This window comes from Dama dama, chromosome 29 (assembly GCF_033118175.1).
Source record: "Dama dama isolate Ldn47 chromosome 29, ASM3311817v1, whole genome shotgun sequence".
Taxonomy (NCBI): Eukaryota; Metazoa; Chordata; class Mammalia; order Artiodactyla; family Cervidae; genus Dama; species Dama dama.
In genome coordinates this window covers 51,312,449-51,326,229 of record NC_083709.1, presented here as the reverse complement: position 1 = coordinate 51,326,229, position 13,781 = coordinate 51,312,449, and the positions used below count along the sequence as shown (strand labels likewise).

At 44.3% G+C, this 13,781-nt stretch overlaps 1 protein-coding gene across 2 annotated transcripts in view; it reads left to right on the top strand.

Annotated features, from left to right (window-relative positions):
* Positions 1-10,998: 10,998 nt before the first annotated feature.
* The window catches only part of DMRT1 (doublesex and mab-3 related transcription factor 1), a 91,043-nt gene continuing 88,260 nt past the window's right edge, over positions 10,999-13,781 (top strand). For both annotated transcript variants that reach the window (XM_061132173.1, XM_061132172.1), the window contains exon 1: positions 10,999-11,337. In XM_061132173.1, coding sequence (XP_060988156.1) covers positions 10,999-11,337 — 339 coding nt within the window. The remainder of the gene's footprint in view (positions 11,338-13,781) is intronic.

The following is a 13,781-nucleotide window of genomic DNA, read 5'->3' as shown; positions in this document are numbered from 1 at the left end:
GATTTCTCATCTACAAAGTGCAGCAATGACAGGACTATATCAAGGGCTGTTGTGATAATTAAATGAATTAATATGGAAAACACAACAGCGTTAGGTACATAGAAAGCTCTATGTGAATTTTGTTAAACATTGCTTTATTATTTTTAGTCATTTGTTCCCCACCTGTCATCCCCTGCCCCTCAGGTTCAGCCAATCTTAACTCCTTCATTTCTGGAATACATTATACATGCCCAGCCAACCTTTATCCCCAGACTGGTCTGAACTAGATGCTCTTGCTTTTCCTTCCTGCCTAGTAAGGCTAGGCTGTCACATAGCTCTCCTCTCCTCCCCAGGTCTAAGACACTTCCAGAAGAACACTTCATTTACACGGCTATCTCTCCTTGTAATCATGAGCTCTGCCAAGAAAGGGTCTATGTCACCTTGTTTATCCTTTAACCCATCAGCCAGTAAGGGCCTAGGGGTGTCGGTAGGGGAGGGTCTGAAGGGCGAAGGCAGGACCACCATTTTACACCAAGCCTTCCATTCACAAAAGACCTTGTGTATACCTCCAAATGCATTGCCCCATTTTGAATATTTTCATTAAAAAAAGAAAACTACCAGGGCCTCAAAAAAAAAAAAAAAAAAAAAAGAAAAGAAAAGAAAAAGCAAGCTTACAGCATGGATCCACATACTTTAAAAAAAAAAATTGAATTATAGTTGCTTTATAGTATTGTGTTAGTTTCAAATGTACAATAAAGCGATTCAGCTATACATATACATGTATTTGTCAGATTCTTTTCCCCTGGAGCTTATCACGAGATATTGAATATAGCTCCCTGTGCTATACAGTAAATTCTTGTTTATTTTATATATAGTGGTGTGTATCTGTTAATCCCATACTCATAATTTAGTCCTCCTCCTCCCCTTCCCCTTTGGTAACCATAAATTTGTTTTCCACATACTTTTTAGGTAAAGGACCATACAGTAACTGTTTTAGGGCTCCTGAGCCTTAAGGCCTCTGGGGCAACCCCTGCCCTTCTGTCTCCAACGGCAGGGCAGCTACAAACAGTGCAGAAAGGACCGGTTCCTCCAGGCAAAGCAGCGAGACAGGTAAGAGCCCGGGGACTGCGAGGTCACAAAACTCGACCGGGGCCAACTGCAGAAAAAGCTCGAACTGCTTGGTTTATTGTACTCAGTATATTCAAATTAATCACACCCAATATTAAAGAGAATAAAGGAGTTCACGAACAGCCCCGAGGAGTGGCGAGGGCAGGGAGGCGTCCTCCAGGCAGGCATACCGCGCCTGCGGTTCAGCAAGGAGCGCGGGGGCCGGCTCTCCGAATAATCAGCTTGGGCTCCGCGAGCCGCACGGGAAGCCCCCAAAGCGGACTTGCACTCGGAGGAGACTCCTCCCCAGCGAGTGCACTTTGACCCCATCTCCAGTGAGGTACCGCCCCCAGGGGGTAGCATTACACCCCAGCAAAGTGCACAGTCTGAACCCGAAGTCTTTCCGCGGACCTTTCAAAACAACTTACCTACCTAATTTCACAGTTTATTCTAAATTACAGATTCCAAGTCTGACATCAGACATTTACAAACAATCAAGATGGGCGCCACACGGGCCGCTGTGACTCCATCTTTTCTTTCCCTGTTTCTAACAAATCACACGTTCTGTTCTAAAAGCTATGGGCAGGAATCGTTAATAGCACATCACAACACTGGGAGTAGATGTGCTCCAATGAAACTTTATTTATGGACACTGAAATTTGTATGTCATGCAAATTTCACATGTCGCAAAAATTGTACTTTTGCCTTTCCATTTATTTTTAACCCTTAAAAAATGTAAAACCCATTGTTAGCTTACAGACCATACAAAAATACGTGGTCAGCTGAATTTGGCCTTCAGGCCTGTTAGCTGGAGGACTTGTGGTGCAAAGGTTTTTCTTTCTACTTCTAAGAGAATTTGGGGAAATGGTGTTTCCAAGGACCCATAAAATTAAGGTAACCATTTTTAGCAAATTAAAATACAAAGCATCTAGTTATTTTTGAATTTCAGATAAAGAATAATCTTTTTTAATGTAAGATGTTCTATGTGTATTTTATCTGGCACCCCTACTTCAAAGAGTAAATCGTACAACTGGGGAACTTGGGGAAGTATCCCCAGGGCATTGGTTTCAGGAACCCCTGCGGATACCAATATCCAAGGATGCTCAAGTCCCTTATATTAAATGATGCAGTCCAGTGAATACAGGAGGCCCTTCGAATACCCGGCTGTGAAACCCACACATAGAGGTCCAACAGTACTCTCTAGGTACAAGAATAGCCATCCCACCCTCTACCACGTGCTCCCCCCACCCCCTTCCTGCAGGGTCAGCCAAGAGTTTGCACATTCCCACGTGGAGATCCTTTTGAGCTCACCACGTGCACTGGAGAGCACTGACAATGCCTGCCAATCACTGGGGAAGCCCCAGGGTTTTCCGGACAGGAAATGGGGTGTGAAATGGGCGCGGCGACTTCTAGCTGGGCCCAGGGTCCCTCCCAGCGGTGTAAAAATGCAAGATGGCACACATAACTTGAGGTAAACCTACTGGGAGGGCCCCAGACAAGGATCCTTTTCCTTGGGGTGTTCAGAAAGAGAAATAAGTGATTACATTTTACAAGCCAGAGCGTGTACGTTGGCACTCTGATCATTTCCTTGTTTTTCCCAGCTTTTATTGGGGTTTGTAAGTAATAATAAATAAAAATGCTCCAGCCTCCTCTCAGTAAGTTTCCTGGAAGCAAAGAAGGGCTTCATTTGGGCTTCGGAACTGTGGAAAGCAGGAGGAATGCTTTCACCAAGGACAGCATAGGGCAGGGAGGAATGTTAGGGATGGAGGAGATGAGCATTCCAGGAATGAACCCTTAAGGACAGAGTCGAGGCTGCAAGAGTGTCCCCATCTTGAGACAGTCCCAGCCCTCTCTTGGGAGATTTATTTCTAGTCTATATCAGTTTACCACCCTTTCATGATTTGGTTCATTAATCCAAATACTGCTCTCCTGAAAGCTTGCTTCTTCCAGAAAGCCACCCTCCCCACTCTCTTCTAAACTCTTAATGTCACCTCTCAATTGGAAATGGATCCTGCAGTAACTGGAGACATCTCTTGAACTGAATTTTTACTGATGCTTCCTATGATGGTATATTTCACTGCTTTGTCTTGTTTTCCTGGCACCAGACACATGTTCTTAAAGTGTTCCTGACTTCATGGTTGGTTAAGGGTATTTTGGCCCTTCAGGTCACAGCAGCCAACTCTAGCAATAACCATATTACCAACTGGAAGCAGTATTTATCAGTAGTAGCAGTATCCAGGCAAGAATACTGGAGAAATATATAAATGAATATAATTATTTGTTTTGTCATTTTATAGTTAAAGGCGGTTTTCAAATAATTTGTGTCAGTAATTGCAGTGATTGTTCATTGTTGTGTTCATTGTTGTTCAGTCGCTCTTGGCGACCCCATGGACTGCAGCACGCCAGGCTTTCCCTGTCCTTCACTATCTAAAGAATATGCCTGTAATTTGGGAAACCCACGTTCAATCCCTGGGTTGGGAAGATCCCCTGGAGAAGGAAATAGCAACCTGCTCCAGTATTCTTGCCTGGAAAATTCCATGGACAGAGGAGCCTGGCTTTTGGGCTACAGTCCATAGGGTAACAAAGAGTCAGACACGACTGAGCAACTAACACACAGATATACAGATGATATCTAATGGCAGAAAGCAAAAAGAAACTAAAGACCCTCTTGATGAAGGTGAAAGACGAGAGTGAAAAAGCTGACTCAAAACTCAACATTCAGAAAACTAAGATCATGGCATCCGGTCCCATCACTTCATGGCAAATAGATGGGGAAGCAATAGAAACAGTGACAGATTTTGTTTTCTTAGGCTCCAAAATCATTGTGACGGTGACTGCAGCCATGAAATTAAGAGGCTTGCTTCTTGGAAGAAAAGCTATGACTAACTCAGATAGCATATTGTAAAGCAGAGACATCACTCTGCAGAGAAAGGTCTGTATAGTCAAAGCTATGGTTTTTCCAGTTTTCATGTACGGATGTGAGACTTGGACCATAAAGAAGGCTGAGCGCCAAACAATTGATGTTTTTGAATTGTGGTGCTGGAGAAGATTCTTTAGAGTCCCTTGGACAGCAAGATTGAACCAGTCGATCCTGAAGGAAATCAACCGTGAATATTCTTGCAAGGACTGAGGCTGAAGCTGGAACTGCAATATTGTGGCCACCTGATGTGAAGGGCCAACTCATTGGAGAAGAGCGATGCTTGGAAAGATTGAGGGCAGGAGGAGAAGGCGGTGACAGAGGATGAGGTGATTGGATGGCATCATAGACTCAATGGACAGGAGTTTGAGCAAACTCTGGGAGATAGCGAAGGACAGGGGAAGCCTGGCGTGCTGCAGTCCATGGGGTCGCAAAGAGTAAGACATGACTGAGCGACTGAACAACAATGAACACAACAATGAACAATCACAGCAATTACTGACACAAATTATTTGAAAACCGCCTTTAACTATAAAATGACAAAACAAGTAATTATATTCATTTATCTATTTCTGTGCAACTATTGATAAATCACTCTAGATCACTTCATTTCACTTGTATCATGTTCAGTGATTTTCTAAATAACTTAAGCTTTCTTATTTAAATGTCAAAACTTACATTTTAACTATTTTTATTGGGGAAAACTATTTTTACCCTTATTAAACAGAGGGTAAGGAACTGAACATGATTTAATCTTTATTGATAACTCACTGAGCATTACTTGTGAAAATCAATCACTATATAGTCATTAAGCAGTAATATTCCCAGGGTCAACTGCAGGCAGTAGACCTCCATCCTTAGGAACACAGACCAGCCTTCCCTCCCTATGGCTGTGCTGTCTCCTCCCTCTCATCAGCTCTAACCCCTGTTGTTCTGCCCACGTGCTGCTTTTGAAGTGTCCCCTTATTGTCTTCCTAAGAGCCCGAGACTGGCTCCAGATACTCTGATCGTGTGAGGATCGTATGCTCTGTGACAGATATTTGCTGTTCAGAGGCCCTGTCACTTATTTCCAGGTTCTGGGCTGAGCTCCTAGTTACTGACCTTGTTGGGAACAGCTTTCTTGAGAGGAAATAGCAAACTGCCGGGATCCTAATACCTTCCTCCTTGTTCCCCTCATCTTCTATGTATGCTTCAAAATTCCTCCCAGAGAATTCCAAATCAACAATGGTTCACACTTAGATGGTGCTTATTCTCTCGCAGGCACTCACCGGAACCCTTTACATACATCACTCATTGCAGCTTTACAAGACTTCTCAGCTTATTTGCAATTTCCAGATGAAGAAAGGAAGGCACAGAGATGGCAAGTGACTTGCCTACAGGCACACAGCTGGTAAGTGGAAAAGTTGGGGCTCTACCCAGGCAACCTGACTGCAAGGCCTGCATTTGTTTGTCCCACCCTTTCCAGGATTCTGACTGCTGTCATCCATCTCTGTTGATGTTGGTGGGAACTGAATGCATAGAGGAGGATTGAATGGTAATAAGGTTTCACTGTTGTAGCCTCAGGCACAGCCATCTTTCTGAACAACTAGGTGCCAGTATTATCTGCTTTCATATTTCTCCTCTCCTCCAATCCAAACTGCAGTTAGAATCAGCTATGAGCAATGATCCAGTATCTTCTGTGTGGCAGACATGGTTCCAAGCATCTTCTAATAGCTTGGATCCCTATGAAACTGTCACCTCCTCATAATTATACAAGGAAGGCTCAGAGACCTTAGTGGCTTGTTCAAATCACACAGAGATTGGCAGACCCACCATTTTCATTCTTCAGACACCTCAAGGACAAAAACCTCCATCATTCTCCATTTGCCTATAGGATAGAAGCCAAATTCCTCCCTGGCAGGCAAGGTGCCATATTATCTTTCCAGCCTTATCTCCCACTGGGCTCTAGCTTGACTCCACTGTTCCAGACTGGCGTGTCTGTGCCCTCTCCCCCAACCCACAACTTACTCCCAGAGCCCTGCCATCTAGCCCTGGTTCCCGCGACCTAGAATATCTTTTTTTTTTTTTTTTTTTTTTACCTTTGTGCCTACTCAAGTCCTGTTCAGCCTTCCCTCTCACACAGGGTTCTCCTTCACGAAATGCCCCAAGCCCCAGGAATCTCACTTCCCCCTTGATGCCTCCTGCTCAGACCAGCCCCAGGTACCAGATCATTTGTTAAGGTCAGCTGACTCGTGAGGCCAGGCTCCACACATGGCAGACCCTTTAGCTGAATATTTTGTCTTTCTCTGTATATATAGTTAGAAGCATCACAGAGAATTTTCCCTGTGAGCTGTTGTACCAAGAACTGGGGCAAAAACTTTGCGTGGACACAGTGCAAACTAGATGAAATTTATCATTGGTGTTTTCTAATACAGCTTCTCTTCCTCCTAAGTTATTCTAGTAAGTGAAGGCTATATCCATGTGCTTTTTCACTACTCTTTTAAAATTTCAAATATGTGAATGATAATAGTAATGGCATACATATTACTGTGTGCTACATGCTCTTCTAAGCACATTGTGAGTATTAACTTAGTTAAGCCTAAAAATCCTTTGAGGTAGTTGTTAGTATTACTCTCCTTTTACAGATGAGCTGACTGAGTCACAGAGTGGTTAAGAAACTTGCCTAGTATCACATAGTTGGTATTCAAAGCCAAACATTTAATATGATGCTATACTGCCTCACCAAGAAAATAATGTATTGTTTCTGATGGTGACAGTAATGCCTGTTTTTAAAAAAATCAGATAATAAACAAAGTAGATGTATTACAGAACTGTGATAACTGGAAAGCAAAACATATAATAATTCATTGTGAGACCAGCTTGGGTTCCAAATTCTAATGCTAAGAATGCTGGTGATCTGGGGTTGACCGCAGGGCTGACAGAGTCTGCAAGGCCCAAGCTCAGATGTCATTTCTTATCACCTGGCTGCAAGGGAAGAGACAGGAGGGAGGACACCAGAACATGGGTCTGCTCTCAAAGAAACACACAAAGTATAAGGAGACTATCACCCATAGTCCTATAACTCATGGAGAATTAAATAAACTACTAAAGCAGATATTAATACACATTGGGTCCTATTGCAGAAATGGAACCATATTGTACATCCTGGGTTTTTTTTTTTTAGTTAAAATTTTAAATAGCTTCATTGAAGTATAATATATAAACCATAAAATTCTCTTGTTCTTTTTTTTTTTAAATTCTCTTGTTTTAACCATACAACTATTTTAGTAAATTTACAGGGTTTTGCAACCATTATCGTGATCCAATTTTAGACCATTGTATCACCTCCCCACAGATTCCTTATACACATTGGTACTTCCTCTTCATTCCCACTCCAGCTTTGGAACTGCTGCTCTTTCTGTATTGATTTGCCTATTCTGGACAGTTTGTATAATTGGGGACATACAAAAGAATTTGGGTTCTTTTATTTATCATAATGTTCTCAAAGTTCATCCTTACTGTAGCATGTGTCAGTACACACCATCCTTTTTGATGACTGAATGATATTCCATTGTGTGAATATACCAGTTTTTTATTCAGTCACCTGTTAGTGGACATTTGGATTGTTTCAAATGAATAATGCTGCTATGATATTCACATACAAGTCTTTGTATGGACATGTTTTCATTTCTCCGTGGTAAGATATTTAGGAATGAAACTGTTGGGTCTTTTGGTAAAATTTTCCAAAATTGTTGTGCCATTTTGCATTCCTACTAGCCATACATGAGAATTCTAGTTTCTCCACATCCTAGCCAATATTTGCTACTGTCTATGTTTTTGATTATAGCCATCCTAGTGGGTGTGACGTGATATCTCATTGTTTTGATTTGCATTTTCCTAATGACTAATGATATCATACATCTTTCCATGTGCTTATTGGTCATTCAAATATTTTCTTTGGTGAAATATCCATTCAAAAATTTGCCCATTCTTCAGTTGGTTTATCTTTTTATTATTATATCACAAAAGTTCTTTATGTATTCTAGGTACAAGTCATTCATCAGATATGTCCTATATTTTCACTTTCTTAATGATATCTTTAGAATCACAAAGGCTTTGAATTTTGATGAAGTCAATTTATCAATTTTTTTCTTTCATTGCTTGTGCTTTTGGCATCATATCTAAGAAGTCTTTGCCTAACCCTGCCATGTTTTAGAATTGAACTCCCTTCTTCCTCCCACTTATCAGTATGCCCTGGACGTCTTTCTACCTCAGTAAATCTGCACCTCAGTAAATCTGCAGGTCGGTACAGATCTGCACCATTATACTTCAGAGTTTTGTTTTGGAAAGAAGAGAGGGAAGAAAGGAGACAACAGGGCCAAACTATTCAAAATATTCAGGACAACTCTGTTCATCCTTGAGGTCTTCCCATTTTCCTTTTGTATTGTCTTGTGTCTGGTACCTTCTCTGTGGTTTGTGAATAGAAACTTTATTAGGTTATTAACTTCATCACAACATTTTATGTTTAATATCTTGGTCACACAGTTTCCTAGCCTCAAATTTCCTGTAGGAGGCTTAAGTCCCTCCACCACAGACTCTAGTGAGGGGATGCTTGTAAGAAACATGTGAAAAAAAAAAAAGAAACATGTGTTCCCCTGTAATTTGGGATTTGACAGCTGCTGCTTCTGGCATTGACTTCATTCTCTGGAACTGGACTTGGCCTTGAGAGTGATGCAGCTTTGGGTAATGTATTAAAATGGAAATATGGAAAAAGAAAAGTAAATAGTAGATAACAGTAATTGGTATGTGTGTTTTAATGAAAGTCTGATGGATATTCCTGAACAAAAATAGTGGTTATCATTTAACAAACTCCAGATTGAGACGAATGGTTGCATCCTGGCCCCTGTCCTAAGTAAAGTTTTGCTGGCTTGATGGGTAGGATATGAGGTATCGTGTAAAGCTAGATGCTTCTTTAGGAAATAATTTTCAGAGTGAGGAAACTAATGGAGAAAATCCAGGCTGAGGGAAAGAGCCTGTGAGAGGGGCCTCAGAATAAGAATGGGAAAGGCAGATTTCAGAGCTCAGGGCTGAAAATGCTAATCTGCTAAAAAGTGAAAGTTGCTTAGTCGAGTCCAACGCCTTGCGACCCCATGGACTATATAGTCCATGGAATTCTCCAGGAAAGAATACTGGAGTGGGTAGCCTTTCCCTTCTCCAGAGGACCTTCCCTACCCAGGGATCAAACCCAGGTTTCCCACATTGAAGGCAGATTCTTGCAGCTGAGCCACAAGGGAAGCCCAAGAATACTGGAGTGGGTAACCCATCCCTTCTCCAGGGGATCTTCCCGACCCAGGAATCTAACGGGGGTCTCCTGCATTATAGGCAGATTCTTTACCAACTGAGCTATCAGGGAAGCCTAATCTGCTAAAAGAGAGGGTCAACAGACAAACATTTTGATGAGAAGTCAAGTGGGATGGCAGGATCCTTTGGGGACCTAACTCCTACTGTTAGGGCCAAGAATTTGGAACTAGAGTACTAACACTGGGGAGAAGCAAGGCAAGCAGGGGAGAGATATAAGGGCAGGCCCCAACCCCCACCCCAACCCCTGACTGGACAATGGCCATCCCAAGGTTAGAGACATGGCACTGAACAAAAAGGGTGCGTAAAAATCAACAAAAAGCTCCTCTAAGCTGACAGGTAAACTACTCAATATATGAGGCTGAAAAATGCAGAGGGAGATCTTTCGAAGTCCTTTAAGATGCAGCCTCGGGTCCTTAGCTTCTTTTTTCATGTGGAAAACAATACAAAACCATTTCAGGAGCCAACTGCTGTGTGCATGGAATATGGAATATACTGGAAGACTAAGAAACAGTGAGACCAGCTAGATGCTACTGCAGAGATTCAGACATGAGGAGGGCTGGCCTGAGAGGGACACTTGGGTGTGCAGGAAGAATGGGTTGGATTTGCTGTGCAAGTGCAGAGAGAAGACAGGAATGGTGGGGAGTGGCAGTGAGGGGAAGGCTGTAAGAGGATTTGGAGGTATAATTAAAATGCACAGATCTTAAGTGTGGAATGAATTTTGATAAATGTGTTCATCTCTGTTCCCCGCAACCCCAATAGAGGTTATTAAAAGACCGAATTTCCAGTGCCTGCAGATCCTAAGTGAAGCTGCTTCAAAGGCAAGAAGCTGTAAGCCACTGAAGAGAAAAGTAAGGACTAGAACTCTAGATTTGAAAGTCATATGCAGCCAGCAGGTGGAAATCTCTTGAGCAAGTGAACACAGGTGCAGGAAGAGGCAACTGGAGAACAGGTCCAATCTGGGGTGCGCATGGACCCACTCTCCCACCGTGGGTTTTATTTGCTGATATAAGGGCAGAGGCTTCTCTTTGTTCAGGCCTTCAGCCTCAGACTTATTTTAAATGAGGAAGAAACTGCTTTCTGAGCTGGCCTCTGCCAAAGTCCGTCCTATGGAACTTGCAGAAGGGCGTCACTGGGGGGAAGGGAGCGGGAGGATCCCAGAGCGGGGTCTGCACCTCCTCCCATCAGCCTGCACAGCTACCTTGCCGAGCTGGAGCCCAGCTCCCTCGTGGAGCGTGTTCTGGCAGCCGGCCCGGGCGCCCCGGGGAGCGCCTCTGCTCCAGGTGTGCGCTCACAGCAGCCCTCCAGCAGTGCCCTCGGTGTTTGCAGCCTCTGCAAGCTTGCACGCAGAGGGAACACAGTGGCGAGAATTGGGGGGGGGTGGGCGTGACGGCCCTCCCTAGCGCTCTCTCCCGCCCAGACAGTCCCGGGAACGTTCTGAAAAGTATCTAAAAGTTCTGTTCCGCGCGCGCGCGCGCGCGTAAAAAGAGGGCACAACCCCCCACCTCTCTGGGCGTTGCGAGTCCAGACCTCGCCAGTCCAGCTGCACCTCCCGCTGCAGAACGTACGCGTCCTGCGCCGCCTCCTCGCCAGCCTCGTCGTCGGCCGGGTGCCCCCCTTGCAGCTACCAGAGAGTCTGCGCTACTTCTTGGGGCACCATGCCCAACGATGATGCCGCACCGTCGGAGGCCCCGCACACCCCGGGGGCACCACCGCAGGGCAAGCCCGGGGGCTTCGGCAAAGCGGCCGGGGCGCCGCCCGGGACCGCTGGCGGCGGCGGCGGCGGTGGCGGGGGCGGCGGCGGCTCCGGCCCCGGAGCGTCGGGCGCGGGCGCCGTCTCGGGCAAGAAGTCTCCGCGGCTGCCCAAGTGCGCGCGGTGCCGCAACCACGGCTACGCGTCGCCGCTCAAGGGCCACAAGCGTTTCTGCATGTGGCGGGACTGCCAGTGCAAGAAATGCAACCTGATCGCAGAGAGACAACGCGTGATGGCCGCGCAGGTGAGTGCGGGCGTCCGGAACCGGGCTTCAGCCCCGAATTTTTCGAGTAAAGCCTCTCGGGTCCCGGGGGCGCCACGTGGGGCGCGGGTTCGGAAGGAAGGTGGCGGTTCTTGCCGACAGCCACTGCGCACTCGGGGCCGGGGGTCCTAGTCACCCGCGGACGCCGCGCTCCGAGGGCCTGGACTCGTCTCCGATGCCGCAGGCGGAGCCGGGGAGGTGCGGGGTTCACTCGGCTCCCGAAGCTCTGGATCCTAGACCCAGCGGGAATTGTGGGGTTCGCCCCTTCGGGGATCCTCTGGCTGTCTTGACTTCCTCTTTTAGAGCTAGCTGAGAGTTGCAGGGTTCGCTCTGCTTGGGAGTCCCCGGGATCCCTAAACTCTTCCTCCAGCAGGGAGTGGCGGGGTTCGCGCTGCTGGGGAAAGGGTCCCCGGGATTTCTGACTCCGCCTCCAGCAGCGAGTTGTGGTGTTCGCCCCTTCGGGGAGCCGTGGGCATCCGACCTCCCTCTGAGCAGAGTTGGGGGGCTTTCCCCCTCGGGTCCCTGGCTCCGCCCGGAGCAGGGAGGTGCCCTTATAATTGTGGGGGGTGTGTTGGACGGTGCCTTCTCAGGGTGCTGGGTTCCGGGGAAGCTGAGACCCGGCCGGCCGCAGCTTCTGCGGATAAAGCGTCGCGGCGGGAGACTTTGCTTTTCTGGAAAAGTCTCCCTAACGGACGCCGGCGCGGCGTGGTCCCGGCTACGCTCTTGGCGCTCTTTTTCGTATCCGCCGCGGCGCATCCTGGCTCAGCCATTTTGAGCTCTAGAGAAATTTCATTTGCGCTTTAAAGTTTGCTGTCTCGCCCGAAGATATTCAAGTACAGGTTACTTTGTGTTTTAAAACACACTTAAGAATTTTAAACATCCACGGAGAGGAGAAAATGCAAGCATTTGAGGTTTTGTCTGCTGTTCCTGGTGTGTGGGTTTTTTTTAAAAGCGTCCCAAGCAGGGCGGTACTTTTGTACCTTAACAGAAATAAAGTCGTTGGTATCCTAAAAGAATTTTTAGAAGAGAATAATACAAATTCTTTCCAGCTAAAAGTTGCTCCATCCTTTTAAAACAGGTTATTTACAATGAAATATTACAAAGAAATGTTTACTAACGACTTGCTCCTTTTGGTTAGGAACGGGTAAATATCCTCCACTGAAAATGATATCAGTAAGAGCCTTGAACAGGACTTCACATTCTTAGAGATTATACTTTTTATATACACCCATTTTTTTAAAAAAAAGTTTTAAAATAGTTAGATTCGGTCTTCACAGACTGTGAGGGTAGTCATGGAAATACAGGTTGTTTTACTTGATTTCTTTATTGGTTTTTAGCTTAATCTATAGTGGATGAAAAGAATACTCTGAATATAGCATGTAAATGCATCGCAGTGAACTTACTGGAAAAAAAAAAACCTGTGACATTTAATTGTTTTTGTAGGTAGAAATTTTTTTCTGAATATTTAGCTGCTGGCTTTAATATTTAGTGTGGAGAGTATGCTTGGGAGGGGGATTTTTCCCAAAATGTAAGAAAAATATGCATCTAAGTAGGGCCATTAAGTTTGAATAAGCTGTATTAGTAGGAGTGCTAATTTGTAAGGAGGCTGTTCACTATGTTAAAAAGAAAAGGAACTCAAAATTATTTTAATAGTATAAAACTCCAATATTTTCTACACCAGAAGGTTTGTGCTGTGCTGAGTGAAATCCTTTAAACAACCATGTAACAGCCATTTTTAGTCATTCTAAAATAGCTTGAAATTGATCTTAAATAAGACCCTAAAATAATTGCATTTTAAATCAATTGCCTCACCTTCCCTATTTAAATAGTATTTCCTAAGAGCCCTGGAGAGGTCTTTGTAAAAGTGTTTTTAGTTTATGGACTATATAGTCTGTATGTTGTGTGCATATGTGAGATTTGTGTAAACCAGGGCCTGAAGTGCACTTTTTTGTTGCATTGACATACTTCACAAGTCCATGGGTATTCTTTTAAACATTTGTGGTCAAATCCTTAATATTCTGTTTCTAAATATTCTGTTTCTGATATTCTAATATTTCTGTTTCTAATATTCTGTTGGTTAATAATAGAAAATTCAAGAATTAAACTTAATTATTTAATCTTAATTGATTATTCAAAGATTTTTTTTTAAAGTGTTGAAGACTCCTCTTGTTAGGAGTAAAATTACTTCCAAGTTAATCATCTTTCTAAATTTAGACTACAGTTTTCCTAAAACAGCCTGTAAATTGTAGTTAGGCTTCTGGTTCACCATTTTGATGTCAACTTTTTGGCTTGTATTTCAGCCTCTGAGGTACAGGTGCTTCCCTTTCTTGTTCCATTATCACCAGTGGTCAGTTTCAACAGAAAGTCCACCTTTTTTTTTTGTTAGTTGTAAACAAAAATACAATTTTTTTTTTTTTTTGGACACA